Consider the following 26976-nt stretch of genomic DNA (forward strand, 5'->3'; position numbering starts at 1 on the left):
GTATATACATACTAAAAGGAGGGGTGTTAATGTTGCAGTTTAAAAACTGTAGTGTAAAGCACCCTTCTGGCAAGACAGTGATGGAGTGAATGATGGTGAAAGTTTTTCTTTTTCGGGCCACCCTGCCTTGGTGGGAATCGGCCGGTGTGATAATAATAATAAATAAAAGGAGAAACTTTCATTTTTCATTTTGGGCCACCCTGCCTCCGTGGGATACGGCCAGTTTGTTGAAAGAAGAAGAATTATTATTATTATTTTACTGTATAGAGCTTGTCCAGTGTAGGTGTAAATTTGGTATTTAACTGTACAGTGGACCCCCGGTTCGCGAAGTCATCGGTATCCGATAAATCCGGTATCCAAAGCATTATATCGCAAAAAATTTGCCTCGGTTCCCGTTACAAAACCCGGTATGCGATACGATTCGTACGAGACATGTCCACGTGTGGCCTGAACTGCCCCGTGTGTGCCAGTGTTTACAAGCCAGCCAGTGTGCGCGCATCTAAGGATACATTCGGTACATTCCATATTATCACTGTTTTTGGTGCTTGTTTCTGCAAAATAAGTCACCATGGGCCCCAAGAAAGCTTCTAGTGCCAACCCATCGAGACCAAGGGTGCTAATGACTATTGAAATGAAGAAAGCGATAATTGCAAAGTATGAAAGTGGAGTGCGTGTGTCGGACCTGGCCAAGTTGTATAGTAAATCCCAATCAACCATCTCTACTATAGTGAGCAGGAAAACGGCAATCAAGGAAGCTGTTCTTGCAAAAGGTGCAACTGTGATTACAAAACAGCGATTCCCCTTCTAAACATTAAAAACTTCGACACTCTCCCCTCCTCCCATCCCATCAATCATCACCATATCTTCATTAAAAGTAAGTGTCAATTATTCTATTGTGATTATTCTATTGTTATTGTAATTATTCTATTGCATTAAACTTAATATTTCATGTGGTAAAAGGTTTTTTTTTCATACTTTTGGGTGTCTTGCACGGATTAATTTGATTTCCATTATTTCTTATGGGGAAAATTGATTCGCTTTCCGATAATTTTGCTTTACGATGAGCTCTCAGGAACGGATTAATAACGTGAACCGGGGGTCCACTGTATTGGCTTTGGTATACGTATCTTATTTCGGCAGGTGCGCGATCTGAGAAAGGTATCCCCATAATCCATAACCCCAGCCTCTTCTGCCTCAGTGTATGTACAGTGAATATTGGAGATGGGGGTCATAAAATTCCAATGCAGCAAAAGTGTGTGTACTGTTATTGGTCTTTAAAATTGATCTTACACTAAAAAATTAAAAGGAAATTGAATGCCAAGTAATGTGTAATTTTCAGATTGATGTTTTGTGTGATGACAGTATTACCAATGTAATAGTTCCCCAAACTGTCATTGGTGAAGTTAAGCACCGATCACTACCTATCTACAAGCGTCTCAGAGACCTTGTGGAAACATCCTCAAAGAAATTTTATGTCTTCACAAATGAGCACCACAGGTATGCATTACACCTCAGTTTTTTTTTTTTAATAAATATTTTATATCACTTGAACATGGCTACTTCTTAATAATATTAATGCAACTTTGGTATATTCTCTTGCTACATTGTACATTAAGTTGATTGAGCCTTCTCTTCTTGAGAGCACCTGAAAAATCTCAAGAAATAAATGTCAAAATGTTCTTTCACCATGTTCTATTTATCTTATGGTCTCACAAGACCATATTACATATTTTCTTTTTTTTTTCAACAAACCAGCCGTATCCCACCAAGGCAGGGTGGCCCAAAAAGAAAAACGAAAATTTCTCTTTTTAACCCTTTCAGGGTTTCGGCCGTACTAGTACGGCTTACGCCGAAGGGATTTTTAACTTGCTAGTATGCATAAATTCTAGCGCCCTCAAATCTAGTGATAGAAAGCTGGTAGGCTTACATATGAAAGAATGGGTCTATGTGGTCAGTGTGTGCAGTATAAAAACAATCCTGCAGCATATAGTGCGTAATGAAAAAAACAAAAAACTTTAACAGTGTTTTTGGTTTAAAACAGCGACTTTATGGAGTATTTTCTTATGGTATTTATGATGGTATTCTAGATTTCCTGGTCTCATTTTATAGAATGGAAGACATATTACAGAAATTGAGACGATTTTGATTGGTTTTACAATGAAAAGTACCTTGAAATTGAGCTCAAAGTACCAGAAATGTTCGATTTATACCAAAGTTCAAAAGTAAACAAATCATGCTAAGCATCCAATACACATCAACTGGTGAGTCGAATATTCTTTCACAAGTGCGCTGATATATTTATACCATTTCTACATTAATGCAGTAGTCTGCATAACAGTAAATCTTCTATTTTTTGTGAGAATAAAAATTTAAAGTGGAAAGCAAAAGAAATATAAGAGGGGCCTGGGGACATGACTAATGAACAGAGGAAATGTTATTCTAGTGCCAGGAATGTCTTTCTTGTTTATTCTGGACCCTATTTGGAAATTGGCATCTTTTGAAATTTGTGTGAAATTGGCAAAATTGCTAAATTCTGACCACTGTATTTGATAGTTGAAATCGGTAAATGGGTGGTTTCTTGTACTCATTCGATAGAAAAAATGGAGTTCTAGTGAAATAGTTATGATTTTTGTCGACTAGTACACTGGAATTGGCCGAAAATAGGGCACAAAATGGGCAAAATCGCCGATGCGTAAACATCGTTGAGACCGCTAACTTCGCGAGAGCATAATTCCGTAACTTTTCCATCAGATTTCATACTTTTGGTGTCATTATGATCGGGAAAAGATTCGATTCTCTATCTTTTCATAAGAATTTTTTTTTTTTTTTTATTTGGGCGACCCTGAGAAAAGTCTCGGAGAGGGCCTGGTGACCCTGAAAGGGTTAAATTTAGTAATTTATGCAGGAGAAGGGGTTACTAGACCCTTGCTCCCGGCATTTTAGTTGCCTCTTACAAAACACATGGCTTACGGAGGAAGAATTCTGTTCCACTTCCCCATGGAGATAAGAGGAAATAAACAAGAACAAGAACTAGAAAGAAAATAGCAGAAAACCCAGAGGGGTGTGTATATATATATGCTTGTACATGTATGTGTAGTGTGACCTAAGTGTAAGTAGAAGTAGCAAGATGTACCTGAAATCTTGCATGTTTAAGAGACTGAAAAAAGACACCAGCAATGCTACCATCATGTAAAACAATTACAGGATTCCATTTTACACTCACTTGGCAGGACAGTAGTACCTCCCTGGGCGGTTGCTGTCTACCAACCTACTACTACTGTCTCATAAACACGCTAGATAACAGGATATCTTGCTACTCCTACTTACACTTTGGTCACACTTCACAGACACGCACATGCATATATATATATACATACATCTAGGTTTTTCTCCTTTTTCTAAATAGCTCTTGTTCTTTTTTTATTTCTTCTATTGTCCATGGGGAAGTGGAAAAGAATCTTTCCTCCGTAAGCCATGCGTGTCGTATGAGGCGACTAAAATGCCGGGAGCAATGGGCTAGTAACCCCTTCTCCTGTATACATTTACTAAAAAAGAGAAGAAGAAAAACTTATAAAACTGGGATGCTTAAATGTGCGTGGATGTAGTGCGGATGACAAGAAACAGATGATTGCTGATGTTATGAATGAAAAGAAGTTGGATGTCCTGGCTCTAAGCGAAACAAAGCTGAAGGGGGTAGGAGAGTTTCAGTGGGGGGAAATAAATGGGATTAAATCTGGAGTATCTGAGAGAGTTAGAGCAAAGGAAGGGGTAGCAGTAATGTTAAATGATCAGTTATGGAAGGAGAAAAGAGAATATGAATGTGTAAATTCAAGAATTATGTGGATTAAAGTAAAGGTTGGATGCGAGAAGTGGGTCATAATAAGCGTGTATGCACCTGGAGAAGAGAGGAATGCAGAGGAGAGAGAGAGATTTTGGGAGATGTTAAGTGAATGTATAGGAGCCTTTGAACCAAGTGAGAGAGTAATTGTGGTAGGGGACCTGAATGCTAAAGTAGGAGAAACTTTTAGAGAGGGTGTGGTAGGTAAGTTTGGGGTGCCAGGTGTAAATGATAATGGGAGCCCTTTGATTGAACTTTGTATAGAAAGGGGTTTAGTTATAGGTAATACATATTTTAAGAAAAAGAGGATAAATAAGTATACAAGATATGATGTAGGGCGAAATGACAGTAGTTTGTTGGATTATGTATTGGTAGATAAAAGACTGTTGAGTAGACTTCAGGATGTACATGTTTATAGAGGGGCCACAGATATATCAGATCACTTTCTAGTTGTAGCTACACTGAGAGTAAAAGGTAGATGGGATACAAGGAGAATAGAAGCATCAGGGAAGAGAGAGGTGAAGGTTTATAAACTAGAAGAGGAGGCAGTTAGGGTAAGATATAAACAGCTATTGGAGGATAGATGGGCTAATGAGAGCATAGGCAATGGGGTCGAAGAGGTATGGGGTAGGTTTAAAAATGTAGTGTTAGAGTGTTCAGCAGAAGTTTGTGGTTACAGGAAAGTGGGTGCAGGAGGGAAGAGGAGCGATTGGTGGAATGATGATGTAGAGAGAGTAGTAAGGGAGAAAAAGTTAGCATATGAGAAGTTTTTACAAAGTAGAAGTGATGCAAGGAGGGAAGAGTATATGGAGAAAAAGAGAGAGGTTAAGAGAGTGGTGAAGCAATGTAAAAAGAGAGCAAATGAGAGAGTGGGTGAGATGTTATCAACAAATTTTGTTGAGAATGAGGAAAAGTTTTGGAGTGAGATTAACAAGTTAAGAAAGCCTAGAGAACAAATGGATTTGTCAGTTAAAAATAGGAGAGGAGAGTTATTAAATGGAGAGTTAGAGGTATTGGGAAGATGGAGGGAATATTTTGAGGAATTGTTAAATGTTGATGAAGATAGGGAAGCTGTGATTTCGTGTATAGGGCAAGGAGGAATAACATCTTGTAGGAGTGAGGAAGAGCCAGTTGTGAGTGTGGGGGAAGTTCGTGAGGCAGTAGGTAAAATGAAAGGGGGTAAGGCAGCCGGGATTGATGGGATAAAGATAGAAATGTTAAAAGCAGGTGGGGATATAGTTTTGGAGTGGTTGGTGCAATTATTTAATAAATGTATGGAAGAGGGTAAGGTACCTAGGGATTGGCAGAGAGCATGCATAGTTCCTTTGTATAAAGGCAAAGGGGATAAAAGAGAGTGCAAAAATTATAGGGGGATAAGTCTGTTGAGTGTACCTGGTAAAGTGTATGGTAGAGTTATAATTGAAAGAATTAAGAGTAAGACGGAGAATAGGATAGCAGATGAACAAGGAGGCTTTAGGAAAGGTAGGGGGTGTGTGGACCAGGTGTTTACAGTGAAATATATAAGTGAACAGTATTTAGATAAGGCTAAAGAGGTCTTTGTGGCATTTATGGATTTGGAAAAGGCGTATGACAGGGTGGATAGGGGGGCAATGTGGCAGATGTTGCAAGTGTATGGTGTAGGAGGTAGGTTACTGAAAGCAGTGAAGAGTTTTTACGAGGATAGTGAGGCTCAAGTTAGAGTATGTAGGAAAGAGGGAAATTTTTTCCCAGTAAAAGTAGGCCTTAGACAAGGATGTGTGATGTCACCGTGGTTGTTTAATATATTTATAGATGGGGTTGTAAGAGAAGTAAATGCGAGGGTCTTGGCAAGAGGCGTGGAGTTAAAAGATAAAGAATCACACACAAAGTGGGAGTTGTCACAGCTGCTCTTTGCTGATGACACTGTGCTCTTGGGAGATTCTGAAGAGAAGTTGCAGAGATTGGTGGATGAATTTGGTAGGGTGTGCAAAAGAAGAAAATTAAAGGTGAATACAGGAAAGAGTAAGGTTATGAGGATAACAAAAAGATTAGGTGATGAAAGATTGAATATCAGATTGGAGGGAGAGAGTATGGAGGAGGTGAACGTATTCAGATATTTGGGAGTGGACGTGTCAGCGGATGGGTCTATGAAAGATGAGGTGAATCATAGAATTGATGAGGGAAAAAGAGTGAGTGGTGCACTTAGGAGTCTGTGGAGACAAAGAACTTTGTCCTTGGAGGCAAAGAGGGGAATGTATGAGAGTATAGTTTTACAAACGCTCTTATATGGGTGTGAAGCGTGGGTGATGAATGTTGCAGTGAGGAGAAGGCTGGAGGCAGTGGAGATGTCATGTCTGAGGGCAATGTGTGGTGTGAATATAATGCAGAGAATTCGTAGTTTGGAAGTTAGGAGGAGGTGCGGGATTACCAAAACTGTTGTCCAGAGGGCTGAGGAAGGGTTGTTGAGGTGGTTCGGACATGTAGAGAGAATGGAGCGAAACAGAATGACTTCAAGAGTGTATCAGTTTGTAGTGGAATGAAGGCGGGGTAGGGGTCGGCGTAGGAAAGGTTGGAGGGAGGGGGTAAAGGAGGTTTTGTGTGCGAGGGGCTTGGACTTCCAGCAGGCATGCGTGAGCGTGTTTGATAGGAGTGAATGGAGACAAATGGTTTTTAATACTTGACGTGCTGTTGGAGTGTGACCAAAGTAACATTTATGAAGGGATTCAGGGAAACCGGCAGGCCGGACTTGAGTCCTGGAGATGGGAAGTACAGTGCCTGCACTCTGAAGGAGGGGTGTTAATGTTGCAGTTTAAAAACTGTAGTGTAAAGCACCCTTCTGGCAAGACAGTGATGGAGTGAATGATTAAAGTTTTTCTTTTTCGGGCCACCCTGCCTTGGTGGGAATCGGCCAGTGTGATAATAAATAATAAAATAAAATATATATATTATATATATATACATATATATATTTAATATATATATATTTATATATATATATTATATATATATATATATATATATTTATATATATATATTTTATTATCACACTGGCCGATTCCCACCAAGGCAGGGTGGCCCGAAAAAGAAAAACTTTCACCATCATTCACTCCATCACTGTCTTGCCAGAAGGGTGCTTTACACTACAGTTTTTAAACTGCAACATTAACACCCCTCCTTCAGAGTGCAGGCACTGTACTTCCCATCTCCAGGACTCAAGTCCGGCCCGCCGGTTTCCCTGAACCCCTTCATAAATGTTACTTTGCTCACACTCCAACAGCACGTCAAGTATTAAAAACCATTCGTCTCCATTCACTCCTATCAAACACGCTCACGCACGCCTGCTGGAAGTCCAAGCCCCTCGCACACAAAACCTCCTTTACCCCCTCCCTCCAACCTTTCCTAGGCCGACCCCTACCCCGCCTTTCTTCCACTACAGACTGATACACTCTTGAAGTCATTCTGTTTCGCTCCATTCTCTCTACATGTCCGAACCACCTCAACAACCCTTCCTCAGCCCTCTGGACAACAGTTTTGGTAATCCCGCACCTCCTCCTAACTTCCAAACTACGAATTCTCTGCATTATATTCACACCACACATTGCCCTCAGACATGACATCTCCACTGCCTCCAGCCTTCTCCTCGCTGCAACATTCATCACCCATGCTTCACACCCATATAAGAGTGTTGGTAAAACTATGCTCTCATACATTCCCCTCTTTGCCTCCAAGGACAAAGTTCTTTGTCTCCACAGACTCCTAAGTGCACCACTCACCCTTTTCCCCTCATCAATTCTATGATTCACCTCATCCTTCATAGACCCATCCGCTGACATGTCGACTCCCAAATATCTGAATACATTCACCTCCTCCATACTCTCTCCCTCCAATCTGATATCCAATCTTTCATCACCTAATATTTTTGTTATCCTCATAACCTTACTCTTTCCTGTATTCACTTTTAATTTTCTTCTTTTGCACACCCTACCAAATTCATCCACCAATCTCTGCAACTTCTCTTCAGAATCTCCCAAGAGCACAGTGTCATCAGCAAAGAGCAACTGTGACAACTCCCACTTTATGTGTGATTCTTTATCTTTTAACTCCACGCCTCTTGTCAAGACCCTCGCATTTACTTCTCTTACAACCCCATCTATAAACATATTAAACAACCACGGTGACATCACACATCCTTGTCTAAGACCTACTTTTACTGGGAAATAATTTCCCTCTTTCCTATGTACTCTAACTTGAGCCTCACTATCCTCATGAAAACTCTTCACTGCTTTCAGTAACCTACCTCCTACACCATACACCTGCAACATCTGCCACATTGCCCCCCTATCCACCCTGTCATACGCCTTTTCCAAATCCATAAATGCCACAAAGACCTCTTTAGCCTTATCTAAATACTGTTCACTTATATGTTTCACTGTAAACACCTGGTCCACACACCCCCTACCTTTCCTAAAGCCTCCTTGTTCATCTGCTATCCTATTCTCCGTCTTACTTTTAATTCTTTCAATAATAACTCTACCATACACTTTACCAGGTACACTCAACAGACTTATCCCCCTATAATTTTTGCACTCTCTTTTGTCCCCTTTGCCTTTATACAAAGGAACTATGCATGCTCTCTGCCAATCCCTAGGTACCTTACCCTCTTCCATACATTTATTAAATAATTGCACCAACCACTCCAAAACTATATCCCCACCTGCTTTTAACATTTCTATCTTTATCCCATCAATCCCGGCTGCCTTACCCCCTTTCATTTTACCTACTGCCTCACGAACTTCCCCCACACTCACAACTGGCTCTTCCTCACTCCTACAAGATGTTATTCCTCCTTGCCCTATACACGAAATCACAGCTTCCCTATCTTCATCAACATTTAACAATTCCTCAAAATATTCCCTCCATCTTCCCAATACCACTAACTCTCCATTTAATAACTCTCCTCTCCTATTTTTAGCTGACAAATCCATTTGTTCTCTAGGCTTCCTTAACTTGTTAATCTCACTCCAAAACTTTTTCTTATTTTCAACAAAATTTGTTGATAACATCTCACCCACTCTCTCATTTGCTCTCTTTTTACATTTCTTCACCACTCTCTTAACCTCTCTCTTTTTCTCCATATACTCTTCCCTCCTTGCATCACTTCTATATATATATATATATATATATATATATATATATATATATATATATATATATATATATATATATATATATATATATATATATATATATATATATATATATATATATATATATATATATATATATATATATATATATATATATATATATATATATATATATATATATATATATATATATATATATATATATATATATATATATATATATATATATATGTGTGTGTGTAGTAGGTTGGTAGACAGCAACCACCCAGGGAGGTACTACCGTCCTGCCAAGTGAGTGTAAAACGAAAGCCTGTGATTGTTTTACATGATGGTAGGACTGCTGATGTCTTTTGTCTGTCTCATAAATATGCAAGATTACAGGCATGTCTTGCTACTTCTACTTACACTTAGGTCACACTACACATACATACATGTATACACATTTATTTATACACACTCATCTGAGTTTTCTTTGATTTTATCTTAATAGTTCTTGGTCTTATTAATTTTCCTTTTATATCCATGGGGAAGTGGAATAAGAATCTTTCCTCCGTAAGCCATGCGTGTTGTAAAAGTCAACTAAAATGCCGGGAACAATGGGCTAGTAACCCCTTTTCCTGTAAAGATTACTAAAAAGAATAATAAGAAGAAAATTGTCAAAGTGGGAAGTCTGAATGTGCGTGGATGTTGTGCAGATGATAAGAAAGAGATGATTATGGATGTTATGAATGAGAAGAAGCTGGATGTCCTGGCTTTAAGTGAAACAAAGCTGAAGGGGGTGGGAGAGTTTCAGTGGAGAGGAATAAATGGGATTAGGTCAGGGGTTTCAAATAGAGTTAGAGCTAAAGAAGGAGTAGCAATAATGTTGAAGGATAAGCTATGGCAGGAAAAGAGGGACTATAAATGTATTAATTCAAGGATTATGTGGAGTAAAATAAAGATTGGATGTGAAAAGTGGGTTATAATAAGCGTGTATGCACCTGGAGAAGAGAGAAGTGTAGAGGAGAGAGAGAGATTTTGGGAAATGTTGAGTGAATGCGTGGGGAGTTTTGAATCAAGTGTGAGAGTAATGGTGGTTGGGGATTTCAATGCTAAAGTGGGTAAAAATGTTATGGAGGGAGTAGTAGGTAAATTTGGGGTGCCAGGGGTAAATGTAAATGGGGAGCCTTTAATTGAGCTATGTGTAGAAAGAGATTTGGTAATAAGTAATACATATTTTATGAAAAAGAGGATAAATAAATATACAAGGTATGATGTAGCACGTAATGAAAGTAGTTTATTAGATTATGTGTTGGTGGATAAAAGGTTGATGGGTAGGCTCCAGGATGTACATGTTTATAGAGGGGCAACTGATATATCGGATCATTATTTAGTTGTAGCTACAGTTAGAGTAAGAGGTAGATGGGAAAAGAGGAAGGTGGCAACAACAAGTAAGAGGGAGGTGAAAGTGTATAAACTAAGGGAGGAGGAAGTTCGGGTGAGATATAAGCGACTATTGGCAGAAAGGTGGGATAGTGCAAAGATGAGTAATGGGGGGGGTTGAAGAGGGTTGGAATAGTTTTAAAAATGCAGTATTAGAATGTGGGGCAGAAGTTTGTGGTTATAGGAGGGTGGGTGCAGGAGGAAAGAGGAGTGATTGGTGGAATGATGAAGTAAAGGGTGTGATAAAAGAGAAAAAGGTAGCTTATGAGAGGTTTTTACAAAGCAGAAGTGTTACAAGAAGAGCAGAATATATGGAGAGTAAAAGAAAGGTAAAGAGAGTGGTGAGAGAGTGCAAAAGGAGAGCAGATGATAGAGTGGGAGAGGCACTGTCAAGAAATTTTAATGAAAATAAGAAAAAATTTTGGAGTGAGTTAAACAAGTTAAGAAAGCCAAGGGAAAATATGGATTTGTCAGTTAAAAACAGAGTAGGGGAATTAGTAGATGGGGAGATGGAGGTATTAGGTAGATGGCGAGAATATTTTGAGGAACTTTTAAATGTTGAGGAAGAAAGGGAGGTGGTAATTTCATGCACTGGTCAGGGAGGTATACCATCTTTTAGGAGTGAAGAAGAGCAGAATGTAAGTGTGGGGGAGGTACGTGAGGCATTACGTAAAATGAAAGGGGGTAAAGCAGCTGGAACTGACGGGATCATGACAGAAATGTTAAAAGCAGGGGGGGATATAGTGTTGGAGTGGTTGGTACTTTTGTTCAATAAATGTATGAAAGAGGGGAAGGTACCTAGGGATTGGCGGAGAGCATGTATAGTCCCTTTATATAAAGGGAAAGGGGACAAAAGAGACTGTAAAAATTATAGAGGAATAAGCTTACTGAGTATACCAGGAAAAGTGTACGGTAGGGTTATAATTGAAAGAATTAGAGGTAAGACAGAATGTAGGATTGCGGATGAGCAAGGAGGTTTCAGAGTGGGTACGGGATGTGTAGATCAAGTGTTTACATTGAAGCATATATGTGAACAGTATTTAGATAAAGGTAGGGAAGTTTTTATTGCATTTATGGATTTAGAAAAGGCATATGATAGAGTGGATAGAGGAGCAATGTGGCAGATGTTGCAAGTATATGGAATAGGTGGTAAGTTATTAAATGCTGTAAAGAGTTTTTATGAGGATAGTGAGGCTCAGGTTAGGGTGTGTAGAAGAGAGGGAGACTATTTCCCGGTAAAAGTAGGTCTTAGACAGGGATGTGTAATGTCACCATGGTTGTTTAATATATTTATAGATGGGGTTGTAAAGGAAGTAAATGCTAGGGTGTTCGGGAGAGGGGTGGGATTAAATTTTGGGGAATCAAATTCAAAATGGGAATTGACACAGTTACTTTTTGCTGATGATACTGTGCTTATGGGAGATTCTAAAGAAAAATTGCAAAGGTTAGTGGATGAGTTTGGGAATGTGTGTAAAGGTAGAAAGCTGAAAGTGAACATAGAAAAGAGTAAGGTGATGAGGGTGTCAAATGATTTAGATAAAGAAAAATTGGATATCAAATTGGGGAGGAGGAGTATGGAAGAAGTGAATGTTTTCAGATACTTGGGAGTTGACATGTCAGCGGATGGATTTATGAAGGATGAGGTTAATCATAGAATTGATGAGGGAAAAAAGGTGAGTGGTGCGTTGAGGTATATGTGGAGTCAAAAAACGTTATCTATGGAGGCAAAGAAGGGAATGTATGAAAGTATAGTAGTACCAACACTTTTATATGGGTGTGAAGCTTGGGTGGTAAATGCAGCAGCGAGGAGACGGTTAGAGGCAGTGGAGATGTCCTGTTTAAGGGCAATGTGTGGTGTAAATATTATGCAGAAAATTCGGAGTGTGGAAATTAGGAGAAGGTGTGGAGTTAATAAAAGTATTAGTCAGAGGGCAGAAGAGGGGTTGTTGAGGTGGTTTGGTCATTTAGAGAGAATGAATCAAAGTAGAATGACATGGAAAGCATATAAATCTATAGGGGAAGGAAGGCGGGGTAGGGGTCGTCCTCGAAAGGGTTGGAGAGAGGGGGTAAAGGAGGTTTTGTGGGCGAGGGGCTTGGACTTCCAGCAAGCGTGCGTGAGCGTGTTAGATAGGAGTGAATGGAGACGAATGGTACTTGGGACCTGACGATCTGTTGGAGTGTGAGCAGGGTAATATTTAGTGAAGGGATTCAGGGAAACCGGTTATTTTCATATAGTCGGACTTGAGTCCTGGAAATGGGAAGTACAATGCCTGCACTTTAAAGGAGGGGTTTGGGATATTGGCAGTTTGGAGGGATATGTTGTGTATCTTTATATGTGTATGCTTCTAGACTGTTGTATTCTGAGCACCTCTGCAAAAACAGTGATAATGTGCGAGTGTGGTGAAAGTGTTGAATGATGATGAAAGTATTTTCTTTTTGGGGATTTTCTTTCTTTTTTGGGTCACCCTGCCTCGGTGGGAGACGGCCGACTTGTTGAAAAAAAAAAAAAATATATATATATATATATATATATATATATATATATTATATATATATATATATATATATATATATATGTATACATTCTTTCTTTCTTTCAATACACCGGCCGTATCCCACCGAGGCGGGGTGGCCCAAGTGTAAGTAGAAGTAGCAAGACATACCTGAAATCTTGCATGTTTATGAGACAGAAAAATGGACACCAGCAATCCTACCATCATGTAAAACAATTACAGGCTTCCGTTTTACACTCACTTGGCAGGACGGTAGTACCTCCCTGGGTGGTTCCTGTCTACCAACCTACTACCTAGATATTTATATATATATATATATATATATATATATATATATATATATATATATATATATATTTTTTTTTTTTTTTTTTCAACAAGTCGGCTGTCTCCCACCGAGGCAGGGTGACCCAAAAAAGAAAGAAAATCCCCAAAAAGAAAATACTTTCATCATCATTCAACACTTTCACCACACTCGCACATTATCACTGCTTTTGCAGAGGTGCTCAGAATACAACAGTTTAGAAGCATATACGTATAAAGATACACAACATATCCCTCCAAACTGCCATTAACCCAAACCCCTCCTTTAAAGTGCAGGCATTGTACTTCCCATTTCCAGGACTCAAGTCCGACTATATGAAAATAACCGGTTTCCCTGAATCCCTTCACTAAATATTACCCTGCTCACACTCCAACAGATCGTCAGGTCCCAAGTATCATTTGTCTCCATTCACTCCTATCTAACACGCTCATGCACGCTTGCTGGAAGTCCAAGCCCCTTGCCCACAAAACCTCCTTTACCCCCTCTTTCCAACCCTTTCGAGGACGACCCCTACCCCTCCTTCCTTCCCCTGTAGATTTATATGCTTTCCATGTCATTCTACTTTGATCCATTCTCTCTAAATGACCAAACCACCTCAACAACCCCTCTTCTGCCCTCTGACTAATGCTTTTATTAACTCCACACCTTCTCCTAATTTCCACACTCCGAATTTTCTGCATAATATTTACACCACACATTGCCCTTAGACAGGACATCTCCACTGCCTCCATCCGTCTCCTCGCTGCTGCATTTACCACCCAAGCTTCACATCCATATAAGAGTGTTGGTACTACTATACTTTCATACATTCCCTTCTTTGACTCCATAGATAACGTTTTTTGACACCACATATACCTCAACGCACCACTCACCTTTTTTCCCTCATCAATTCTATGATTAACCTCATCCTTCATAAACCCATCCGCCGACACGTCATCTCCCAAGTATCTGAAAACATTCACTTCTTCCATACTCCTCCTCCCCAATTTGATATCAAATTTTTCTTTATCTAAATCATTTGATACCCTCATCACCTTACTCTTTTCTATGTTCACTTTCAACTTTCTACCTTTACACACATTCTCAAACTCATCCACTAACATTTGCAATTTTTCTTTTGAATCTCCCATAAGCACAGTATCATCAACAAAAAGTAACTGTGTCAGTTCCTATTTTGAATTTGATTCCCCATAATTTAATCCCACCCCTCTCCCGAACACCCTAGCATTTACTTCTTTTACAACCCCGTCTATAAATATATTAAACAGCCATGGTGACATTACACATCCCTGTCTAAGACCTACTCTTACCGGGAAGTATTCTCCCTCTCTTCTACACACCCTAACCTGAGTCTCACTATCCTCATAAAAATTCTTTACAGCATTTAGTAACTTACCACCTATTCCATATACTTGCAACATCTGCCACATTGCTCCTCTATCCACTCTATCATATGCCTTTTCTAAATCCATAAATGCAATAAAAACTTCCCTACCTTTATCTAAATACTGTTCACATATATGCTTCAATGTAAACACTTGATCTACAGATCCCCTACCCACTCTGAAGCCTCCCTGCTCATCCGCAATCCTACATTCTGTCTTACCTCTAATTCTTTCAATTATAACCCTACCGTATACTTTTCCTGGTATACTCAGTAAACTTATTCCTCTATAATTTTTACAATCTCTTTTGTCCCCTTTCCCTTTATATAAAGGGACTATACATGCTCTCCGCCAATCCCTAGGTACCTTCCCCTCTTTCATACATTTATTAAACAAAAGTACCAACCACTCCAACACTATATCCCCCCCCCCCTGCTTTTAACATTTCTGTCATGATCCCATCAGTTCCAGCTGCTTTACCCCCTTTCATTCTACGTAATGCCTCACATACCTCCACGACACTTACATTCTGCTCTTCTTCACTCCTAAAAGATGGTATACCTCCCTGGCCAGTGCATGAAATTACCACCTCCCTTTCTTCCTCCACATTTAAAAGTTCCTCAAAATATTCTCGCCATCTACCTAATACCTCCCTCTCCCCTCTACTAACTCCCCTACTCTGTTTTTAACTGACAAATCCATACTTTCCCTAGGCTTTTTTAACTTGTTTAACTCACTCCAAAATTTTTTCTTATTTTCATTAAAATTTCTTGACAGTGCCTCTCCCACTCTTTCATCTGCTCTCCTTTTGCACTCTCTCACCACTCTCTTCACCTTTCTTTTACTCTCCATATACTCTGCTCTTCTTATAACACTTCTGCTTTGTAAAAACCTCTCGTAAGCTACCTTTTTCTCTTTTATCACACCCTTTACTTCATCATTCCACCAATCACTCCTCTTTCCTCCTGCCCCCACCCTCCTATAACCACATATATATATATATAAATACGTATATATTATATATACATATGAAAAATCTAGGTACGTAGTAGGTTGGCAGACAGCAACCACCCAGGGAGGTACTACCGTCCTGCCAAGTGATTGTAAAATGAAAGACTGTAATTGTTTTACATAATGGTAGGATTGCTGGTGTCTTTTTTTCTGTCTCATAAACATGCAAGATTTCAGGTATGTCTTGCTACTACTACTTACACTTAGGTCACACTGCACATACATATGTACAAGCATATATATACAAACCCCTCTGGGTTTTCTGCTATTTTCTTTGTAGTTCTTGTTCTTGTTTATTTCCTCTTATCTCCATGGGGAAGTGGAACAGAATTCTTCCTCCGTAAGCCATGTGTGTTGTAAGAAGCGACTAAAATGCCGGGAGCAAGGGGCTAGTAACCCCTTCTCCTGTATAAATTACTAAATTTGAAAAGAGAAACTTTTGTTTTTCTTTTTGGGCCACCTCGCCTCGGTGGGATACGGCTGGTTTGTTGAAAGAAGAAGAATATATGAAAAAGGAGTAAATAAGAGCTAGTTAATCAGGGTTCTCCACTATAAAAGCTGGAGAAGTAAGGCCATGTATTCATATATTAAATAGAAAAGTTTGAAGAACAGGTCAGTAGTACAATCTCATATTGAGTAAAATGGCAGGGCTTGATAATTGAATCAGGGTGTGAAAATATTAAGGAAATACTCTTAGAATTCAAAGAATTCAATTCTGTTATTTCCATGTACTTGAGATTGTGCCAAAAAAAAAAAAAAAAAGAAGAAATGAAAAGCAGGTCAAGAAAATGGAGTTGACCTAAACTACCTTGTGCAGTTTGGTTACTCTTCCAAGTGCAACAGTTTCTAAGTAACCTGTTAAATTTGAGTAATTTGTACACTCACATTATTTACTTCAGTATTTTGACTTCATTGTTGATGATTTGTCAGCTTTCATTTAGGATAAAAAAATTAAGACTAAAAGAATTATTACAGATTTTAGAGGATATGTTCGAAGATCTACCATGGATCCCCGAAAACTGCAGATAGTAGCAAACCCTATACAGCCTCTCCTCACTTAACGACAGAGTTCCAGTCCCAAGACCATGTCAGTAAACGGATTCGTTGCTAAGTGAGGAGTATGCTATAATGGTAGTGGGTTTGTGTCAACCATCTTTGATATTGTTTTAATGTCACCTTCGTATCATTAATAACATTTCTGGTGTATTTTTAAATGTTTATACAGTAGTTTACTGCATATTGTAATAAACAAAATAGAGGAAATCAGCTCTAATATACATTATTTAGGTATGCATACTGATCAGAGAGCCCGTTGTAAGTCTGAGTCATTGGTAAACGAGTACGTCGCTAAGTGAGGAGAGGCTGTATATAAGCCATTTTTCATTTACATACATACCTCTGATAAAGTTTGATTGATAATTTATGCACAGTAAGTTGAGAATTATCACTTTTTCATTGATGGGAATTACTTCACAGCTTCTCTTAGGCTTTGAAGAACTGCTGCCATCATTACTTTTACTCTTTGGTGCCATTATTAAGAAAAATTTAGGATTATTTTCAGGCATTGGTAAACCGCAGATAACTGAAACTGTAGAAATTGGGGTTTCTGCGGTGTCAGTAGGACCTTCGCGGGTTATCTGCAGGGTCCTCCTATACAGTAGGACCCCCCTGAGGATAGGGGGTTCCTACTGTATAGTTTAAAATATTTCAGATGTTTTTTATTTGACTATTAATGGAAGCAAATGTTATTTGTGTTCTACTTTTGTTTACATTTTTCTCTTTGTATTCCTTTTAGTGAATGTTATGTAGAAAGAGAAGAGAATGAATCGGCAAATGATAGAAACGACCGAGCCATACGAGTGGCCTGCTGGTGGTCAAAAAAATTCCGACAACAACAGAAAAGCATATCACCAATGACTTTGAAAATGTGACAAGGCTCGAGATAGAACTTGGCTTAAAAAGGGAGAATTTTTCAGGGGTTAAAGTTTCAAGTAGAGGTTTTTTTTCAAAATTGACTGCAAAGGGGGCATCGGGTGTACTCCCCTAAAAGGGATTTTTCCAGGAAAGGAATGGGGATGAGGTAAAAAATTGATTACATAAACCAGGAGCCCCCTTTTTAAAAAAGTTTTTTTAAACACTTTTTTCCCCCATTGAGGAGGTAACCCAAAGAGAAAAAAAAACTTTAAAAAATCACTACCTTCATTGTTTCAAGTATGTCAACATTAACCCTTTTAGGGAGAGGGAAACTGAGAAGATGTAGTGGTTTGTTTTACCCCATTTGGGCAGGACGGTGTACCCCCCGGGCGGTTCCTCCAACCAAACCCCCTAGGGTTTTTTTATGAATGTTTAAATTGATCCAGGGGGGGGAAGACGGGCCTGCACCAAAGGGAATGGTTTAGAATATTTCTTTTAAAGAGGGAATAAAAAATTTATATCTGACGCCCCAAGAGGGTTTTGGGGGAATGATGGTAAAAGTGTTTTTTTCAGGTCATCCTTCCGGGGTGGAGAGGGAAAAACGGGATTGAAAAAAAAAAAAAAAAAATTTTTTTTTTTTTTTCAAAAGTTGGGCCTCCCCACCAGGCAGGGTGCCCCAAAAAAAGAAAGAAAATCCCCAAAAAAAAAATACTTTCATCATCATTCAAATTTCCCCACCCCAAACATTATCACTGTTTTTAGAGGTGCCAAAAAACAACAGTCTAGAAGCATACACATATAAAAGATAAAAAATATCCCCCCCAAACTAAAAATATATATATATATATATATATATATATATATATATATATATATATATATATATATTTATTTATTTATTTTTTTATTAGTAGGTTGGGAGAAGCAACACCCAGGAGGTACACCTTCCTTTTTGGAGTGTAAAACAAAGAATTTTTTTAATGAAGAGGGGTTGTGGGGGTCCATTTTTCGTCCTAAAAATGGAAGGGAGAACGGGTCACACTTTTACAACAACATGTACAAAATATAACACCCCTTTTGGGGTTTTTTAATATTTTCTTACTAGTTTTTGTTCTTGTTTATTTTCTCCATGGGGAAATGGAAAAAATTCTTCCCCCGAGATTGTTGAGGGGAAAAAATGCCGAGCAATAGTAACCTTTCTCCTGTATATATTATAAATGTGGAAAACTTTTTTTTTCCCCGTGGGATAGCCATGTGTTGAAAGAAAGAAAGATGTATATTTATTATTATTTTTTTATTATCAACCGCCGATTCACTCAAGGGGGGGCCCAAAAAAAAAAATCACCATCATTCATCCCTCATTTTGCAAAGGGTGCTTTTCACCAGTTTTTTAAAATGCAACATTAAAACCCCCCCTTGAGGCAGGCACTGCTCCACTCCAGACCCAAGTCCGCCGCCGGTTTCCCCGAATCCCTTTTAAAATGTTTCTTTTCTACACTCCAACAGCACGCCCAAATATTAAAAAACCCTTTTTCCATTCACTCCACAAACACGCCACGCATGCCGCAAAAACCAAGCCCCCCGACACAAAAAACCCCTTTACCCCTCCCTCCAACCCCTTCCTAGGCCCCCTACCCCCCCTTTCCCTTCCACTACAGACTGATACACCCCTTGGTCATTTGTTTCGCCTCCATTCTTTTACATGTCCAAACCCCCCAACCCCTTCCCCTCAGCCCTCTGGACAACATTTTTGGAATCCCGACCTCCCTCCTAATTTCCAAAACCAATTCCTCTGATTATATTCACACCAAAATTCCCCTCAGACATGAAAATCTCCACTGCTCCCACCCTTTCCCCCCTCCCCCAAATTCATCACCCACGCCCACACCCATAAAAGACCCGTTGGGAAAATTTATACTCCCATTCCCCCTTTTTGGGCCTCCAAGGACAAAGTTCTTTGTCCCCAAGATTTCCAAATGCACCACTCACTTTTTTTTCCCCCATCAATTTAAGGTTTCCCACCTCATCTTTCATAGACCCCTCCCCGAACGCCCACTCCCAAAATCTGAATACATTTTACCCCCTCCATACTCTCTCCCTCCAATCTGATATTCCCAAACTTTTATCACCCCAATCTTTTGAAAAACCCATAACCTTTTCTTTTCCCGATTCACCCTTTTAAATTTTTTTCCCTTTTTCACACCCCCCCAAATTATCCACCAACCCTGCAACTTTCTTTAGAATCTCCTAAGAGCACAGTGTCATCAAAAAAAGAGCAAAACGGGGAAAATCCACTTTTTGTGTGATTTTTTGTCTTTAACTCCACGCTCTTTCCAAGACTCTGAAATTTCTTTCAACCCCATCTATAAATATTTAAAAAAACTAATCATTTATATATATATATATATATATATATATATTTTTATTTTTATTATATATATATATATATATATATATATATATTTATTTTTTTTAATTTATTGGGTTGGTAGACAGCAACCAATTCAGGGGGGTAAAAACCTCTCCTACGTGGGTGAAAAACAAAAATGAAAATTTTTTTTCATGATGGAGGATTGGGTGCCCTTTTTTTCTGCCCTAAAGGAAATGCAAGATTTCAGGAGGGCCTTCCCACTTCTACTTACACTTAGGTCACACCCCACACATACAGGGTACAAGCACATATATACACCCCCCTCTGGGTTTTCTTTTTAATTTTTTTTAGTTCTTATTCTTGTTTTTTTCCCCATTCCATAAAGTGGAAAAAATTTTTTTTCCCTCCGTATTTTACGGGTTGTAAGAGGCAACAAAAATGGAGAAAGGGGGCCCAGTAACCTCTTCTCCTGTATATTTACTAAATGAAAAAAGGAGAAATTTTCTTTTTTCCACCCCCGGGGATACTTGTGTGTTAAAAGAAGAAAGAAATATATATATATATATATTTATTAGTAGGTTTTAGACAGAAACCCAAACCCGGGAGGTACTACCGCCCTTAAGAGTGAAAAAACGGGCCGGTTATTGTTTTACATGATGGGGGGATTGCGGGATTTTTTGTCTGTCTCATAAATATCCAAAGATTACAGGCATGTCTTGCTACTTCTTAAACTTAGGTCACACTACACATACATGTACACATTTATTTATACACACCATTGATTTTTCTTTGATTTTATCTTAATAGTTCTTGGTCTTTTTAAATTTTTCCCTTTTATATCCAGGGGGGGGAAGGGGGAATAAGAATTTTTCCCTCCGTATTTTGTGGTTTGTAAAAGCCAACAAAAATCCGGGAACAATGGGCTAGAAACCCCCTTTTCCTGTAAAAAAAAATTACAAAAAAAGAATAAAAAAGAAGAAAATTTCAAAAGTAAGTCTGAATGTGCGGAGTTGTGCAGATAAATAAGAAAGAGATGATTGGGGATGTTATGAAAAAAAAAGCTGGATGTCCTGGTTTTAAAGGAAAAAAACCCAAGGGGGGGAGAGTTTCGGGTGGAGAGGAAAAAAAGGGGATTGGGGTCGGGGGTTTCAAATAGAGTTAGACCCAAAGAAGGAGAGCAATAATGTTAAAGGGATTTTTTATGGCGGGAAAAGGGGAAAACTATAAATGTAAATTCAAGGATTTTTGGGGACAAAAATTAAGGGAAAAGTGGGTTATAATAAGGTATGCACCTGGAGAAGAGAAAATGTGGGGAAGAGAGAGATTTGGGAAATGTTGAGGAAGGGGATTTTTGGGAATAAATGGGGGTTTGGGGGTTTGGGGGGATTTTAATGCAAAGGGAAAAAATTTATGGAGGGATGGGTAAAAAAAAGTTTGGGGTAAATGAAAAAGGGGGACCCTTTTTAATTGACCCATGTAGAAAAAAATTTTGGTAATAAGAAAACATATTTTTGAAAAAGAGGATAAATAAATATAAAGGGAAGGATGTAGCACGAATGAAAGTAGTTTATTGGGATTTTGTTTTGGGTGGAAAAAAGGTTGAGGGGTATAAAGGATGAAATTTTGTTTAAAAGGGGGGAAACCCAAAATTTTGGATTTTTTTGTTGTAGCTACAGTTAGAGTAAGAGGTGATGGGAAAAGAGGAAGGTGGAAAAATAAAAAGAAGGGGGAAGGGGGTAAAAACCCTAAAAAGTTGGGTGAGATATTTTTTAAATTATTGGAGAAAGGGGGGTTTAGTGCAAAGATGAGTAGTGGGGGAAAGAGGGTTGGAATAGTTTTAAAAATGCAGAAAAATTTGGGGGGAAGTTTTTTTAAGGGGGGGGGGGGCAGGAAAAAAGAGGGGGATTGGGGGAAAATGATGGGGAAAGGGGGATAAAAGAAAAAAAGGTAGCTTTGAGAGGTTTTAAAAGCAGAAGTGTTAAAAGAAGAGCAGAGCTTTGGAGAGAAAAGAAAGGAAAAGAGGGGGGTTTAAGAAAAAAAAGGGGAGATGATAAGGGGAGAGGACGGGCAAGAAATTTTTAAAAATAAAAAAAAATTTTGGAGCGAAAGTTAAAAATTTAGGAGGTTAGGGATTTGGGGTTAAAAACAGAGTAGGGGAGTTGGGTGAGGGGAGAGGGGAGGATTGATGGTTTAGAATATTTTGAGGAATTTTTTAAAAGGGAAGGGAAGAAAAACGGGAAGTAATTTAAATGCACTTTAGGGGGAACCATTTTTTAGGAGTGAAGAAGAGGAATGTAAGTGTGGGGAGGACGGAGGCATTATAAAATAAAGGGGGAAAGCAGCTGGAACTGATGGGGTTTATGACAGAAATGTTAAAAACAGGGGAAAGTGTTGGAGTGGTTGGTACTTTGTTTAATAAATGTATGAAAGAGGGGGGACCAGGGAAAGGGGGAGAAGATGGAAATCCCTTTATATAAAGGGGAAAAGGGGGCAAAAGAGACTGTAAAAATTTTAGAGGAATAAGCTTTTCTTTAGAAAACCCCGGGAAAAATGTACGGTAGGGTTATAAGGAAAGGGAAATTTGAGGTAAGACAGAATGTAGGGTTGGTGACAAGGAGGTTTTTTGAGTGGGGAGGGGGATTTTAGATCAGGGGAAAAAAATTGAAGTATATTTAACAGATTTAGATAAAGATAGGGAGGTTTTTATTGCATTTTTGGGTTTAGAAAAAAGGATAAGGGTAGATGGATAGGAGGACAAAATTTGGGAGATGTTCAAAAATATGGAATAGGTGTTAATTAAACGCTGTAAAAAAGTTTTTTTTGAGGGTATAGGGTCAGGTTAGGGTGTGTAGAAGAGAGGGAGATTTTCTTCCAAAAAATATCCTTTGACAGGATGGGAATGTTCCCCTTTGTTTAAAAATATTTATAGATGGGGGTTGTAAAGGGAACAAACTAGGGGTTTAGAGGGGGGGATTAAATTGGGAATCAAATTTTAAAAAGGGGAAATTTACAAGTTAATTTTTCTGATGGGTACTGTGCTTATGGGGGATTCCAAAGAAAAATTGCAAAAAGGAGTGGATGAGTTTGGGGAATTTTAAAAGAAAATTGAAAGGAAAATAGAAAAAAAAAAAAAAAAATATATATATATATATATATATATATATATATATATATATATATATATATATATATATATATATATATATATATATATATATATATACACACACACACACATATATATATATATATATATCCTTTTTTAAAAGCAATTCATGAAGATGCAACAATTCTCTATTGACAGCCTTGAGATTAATAAATTCTGTATATTTTTCTTAGTGGCAATAAAATATTTCAGTGTATGAATATGTGTCAAGTCTTGAAAATTGTCCTGGATTACTGGATATTGTGGCCAAGGTGGAAGAAGAAAAAGATGAAGATGCCAGTCATCAAAACTACTTGTACACACCTCATTGGTCACTGGAAAAAATACGTGCTGCACTCAAGGTAGCCTGAAAGTTTTATAATTTTGTTTATAGGTTATAATTGACCTTAGTCATTCATTTCAGCATTGCTAATGGGGTAAATAAACAGGAAACAATTTCTGCTGTGGATGTTTTTTTTTTTGTCTTAAGTTACACTTACTGTGCCACTTGATTCTGATATTGTTCACCCTCCTCAATGTCCTTTCACTGAATACCAATTTTCCATTCTTGCCCTCGTTGCCATTCCCTGTTTCTTCCCTTCCATGTTCTCTTTTATATATGCTATCTTAGGCATTCTCAGTCTTTGTTTAGTCATATTTGTGTTTATAGGGAGGTGCTGAATGCTTTACTTAGTCAAATGTGTTTGGTGCTACTTCATATGCATACAACATTTATAAATATTTGAGTCTCACATATTGGCCACAACAGCTGGTCTTAACTTTGGTATTAAAATATCTTCTCAAGATTTTACTCATGACATACTCTTGTGAATTAGAAATAGTTATGGGTTTATATGATGATGATAGAAAACTGAAGGATGGCTTGAGAGTAAATGTGAAGGATCTGTACATCATATAGAAAAATTGCTATGTGGTGGAAGTTTGAGAGGTCACTGGCTATTCTGGTCTAGTGCATGAAAAAGTAAAGTTATAGTTTGGTTGCTGCTATATAAGCCAGATTTGAGTACTGTAATGTAGATTTTGATAGTAGGGAATTCTGAACACCAGGCATATTGGTAGAAATGTTGAGTGAGATATAAAGCCAAAAAGTGTGAGATATCCAATTTAGGGAGGTAATATATAGAAACATTTCAATTGCTGCATGTACACTAGAAGGCCCAGCTAGATAAAATAGAATTGCATAGATCAGGAATATTTTATTAATGTAGCAGTGTTATATGCTGAGGTTATGTGTAAGTTAATTATACATGAACTACTGTTACGTAGTGAGATACGCAAAGTACATAGAGATAACTAATGAAAGTATTTGTTGGGTCTCATAATGCTTGGTTATTATCATTACTGATAGTATAATTAGTTTTGTCAACCAGTAAGAATAATATGCTTTAATTTATTTTATAAACTATATTTGTTTTCATAATAGTAATTCAAAAACTTATTTAAGTACATAATTCGAAACTTATTTAAGTTTTTTATTATCTTGTAGTCTTGACATTGCCTCTAATAAGTGTGGATATATGTGTACTTAAAAACTAGTGTCTTTTATATTAAAAAATATTAATAAATAATGATTCAAATATCATTTGCTTAATGACATTTTTTAATAAATTGACCATTTCCCACCAAGGTAGGGTGACCTAAAAAGAAAAACAAAAGTTTTTCTTTTTACATTTAGTAATATATACAGGAGAAGGGGTTACTAGTACCTTGCTACCGGTATTTTAGTCGCCTTTTACGACACACAAGACTTACAGAGGAAGGATTCTTTTTCCATTTTTCCATGGAGTTTAACCCTTTGACTGTCGAGGTCGTATATATACGTCTTACGAGGTACCGTGTTTGACGTATATACACTCATAAATTCTAGCGGCTTCAAATCAAGCAGGAGAAAGCTGGTAGGCCCACATGTGAGAGAATGGGTCTGTGTGGTCAGTGTGCACCATATAAAAAAAATCCTGGAGCATGCAGTGCATAATGAGAAAAAAAACTCCGACCGTTTTTTTTTTTAATTAAAATGCCGACTTTGTGGTCTATTTTCGTATAGTATTTATGGTTGTATTCTCGTTTTCATGGTCTCATTTCATAGAATGGAAAACATATTATAGAAATAGAGGTGATTTTGATTGATTTTACTATAAAAAGAACCTGGAAATGGAGCTCAAAGTAGGGGAAATGTTTGATTTTTGCCGATGTTCAAAAGTAAACAAATGATGTCATTGTCCAATAAATGTCCAACTAGCCATTCTAATATGCAGTCATGAATGGGTTGATGTTATTTATACAATTATTACAGTAGTCTGCATAACAGTAAATCTTCTATTTTTTGTTTGAATAAAAATTCAAAATAGAAAGCAAGAGTAATATCAGAGGTCTTGGAGACGTGACTGATGAACAAAGAAAATGTTATTTTAGAGCCAGGAATGTCTGCATTGTTCATTCTGGACCTTATTTTGAAATTGTCATATTTTTTAATTTTCGTGAAATTGGCCAAATTGCAAATTTCTGACCACGGTATTGGGTAATTGAAATCGGTAAATGGGCAGTTTCTTGTACTCAATCGATAGAAAAAATGGATTTCTAAAAAAATAGTTATGAGTTTGGTCGACTGGAACAAGGGAAGTAGCCAAAAATAGGGCTCAAAGTGGGCGAAATCGCCGATTTGTAAATATCGCCGAGGTCACTAATTTCGCGAGAGTGTAATTCCGTCAGTTTTCCATCAAATTTCATGTTTTTGGTGTCATTACAATCGGGAAAAGATTCTCTATCATTTCATAAGAAAAAATAATTTTTTTTTTTTTTTTTTTAAATTTTGTGACACCAGGAGACACTTCAGGATTGGGGGTTGCGACAGTCAAGGGGTTAATGACATTTTCTTTACTGAAAATCTGAGTAAAGAAAATTATTGCATTGAAGAAATAATCCATCATTTTGTAAACAAATGTGCAGTGCTCCTGAGATAAACAAAAACCCCTATGCAGCTAGTCTTGTATGTCTGTTATGTACAACAGAGGTAGTCACTTTTCTTCCTGATTGTTATTGTTTGGAAACAGGATACTTGCTAGTTCATTTTTTGTACCTTGTTTCAGTGTTATTACTTAGTTTTGCACCTGCCAGCAAATGTCCAAAAGAGCATCAGCGATAAGGATTGTGAACACAGAAAACTTCATGCAGTCATATTTCCTTAATTTAATTTAATTTTTCTCCTTTTTTATAATAATCACAGGAGATTTAACAGTTCATTTATACAATCTTTCTTTTAATAGGCTGGTAAACTTAGGCAGGGGGTATTGAAGACATCACGCACTAACTTCCTTGAAGCCAATGTAATGATTGAAGGTTTAGAAAAGACAGTGCTGATTCAGGGTCGTCTTAACCTAAACCGTGCATTACATGATGATACTGTGGCAGTTCAGATATTTCCTGAAGACCAGTGGTCCACCCATTCAACTGTTGTAATTGATCAAGAAAAGCAAGAAGAGGAGAAACGAGGCAAGTAACTAGTTTTGCTTTTCATGTATGCCTAATAAATTAATTTGATATTCCTTAGAGAGTCAGAAAATATGGTGGGAACATTGCACATTGCATTACATGTGGCAATGAAAGTACAGTGGTTTGTTGGAAGATAATGTGTAACTGACAGTATTTTTTTTATTAATGTGAAGTACTTTTAATACTTTAGTCATGAAATATTTTGCTAGGTTGTAGTGGGGGTAGTGTCTTGTGAGACTACCAGCATGAAAAGTCAGATGTGTTAGGTATCACTTTGAATACTAGTTAAATTTTTTTGTCCTCTTTTAGTGGGGCTTCCATATCCCATTAACCCTTAAACTGTCCAAACGTAGATCTACGTTTTTTCAACATTTGAAAGTATGTAAAAAAAAGTAGATCTTCTTTTTTCTTTTTTT

At 37.8% G+C, this 26976-nt stretch overlaps 1 protein-coding gene across 1 annotated transcript in view; it reads left to right on the forward strand.

The window, feature by feature from the left end:
* LOC128684720 (exosome complex exonuclease RRP44-like) overlaps nucleotides 1-26976 on the forward strand; it is a 74161-nt gene that overhangs the window by 8867 nt on the left and 38318 nt on the right. The window contains exons 4-7 of the mRNA XM_070104605.1: nucleotides 1340-1497; nucleotides 17416-17547; nucleotides 23253-23412; nucleotides 26335-26560. Coding sequence (XP_069960706.1) covers nucleotides 1340-1497; nucleotides 17416-17547; nucleotides 23253-23412; nucleotides 26335-26560 — 676 coding nt within the window. The remainder of the gene's footprint in view (nucleotides 1-1339; nucleotides 1498-17415; nucleotides 17548-23252; nucleotides 23413-26334; nucleotides 26561-26976) is intronic.

The sequence above is a fragment of the Cherax quadricarinatus genome, chromosome 5 (assembly GCF_038502225.1).
Source record: "Cherax quadricarinatus isolate ZL_2023a chromosome 5, ASM3850222v1, whole genome shotgun sequence".
Classification (NCBI taxonomy): domain Eukaryota; kingdom Metazoa; phylum Arthropoda; class Malacostraca; order Decapoda; family Parastacidae; genus Cherax; species Cherax quadricarinatus.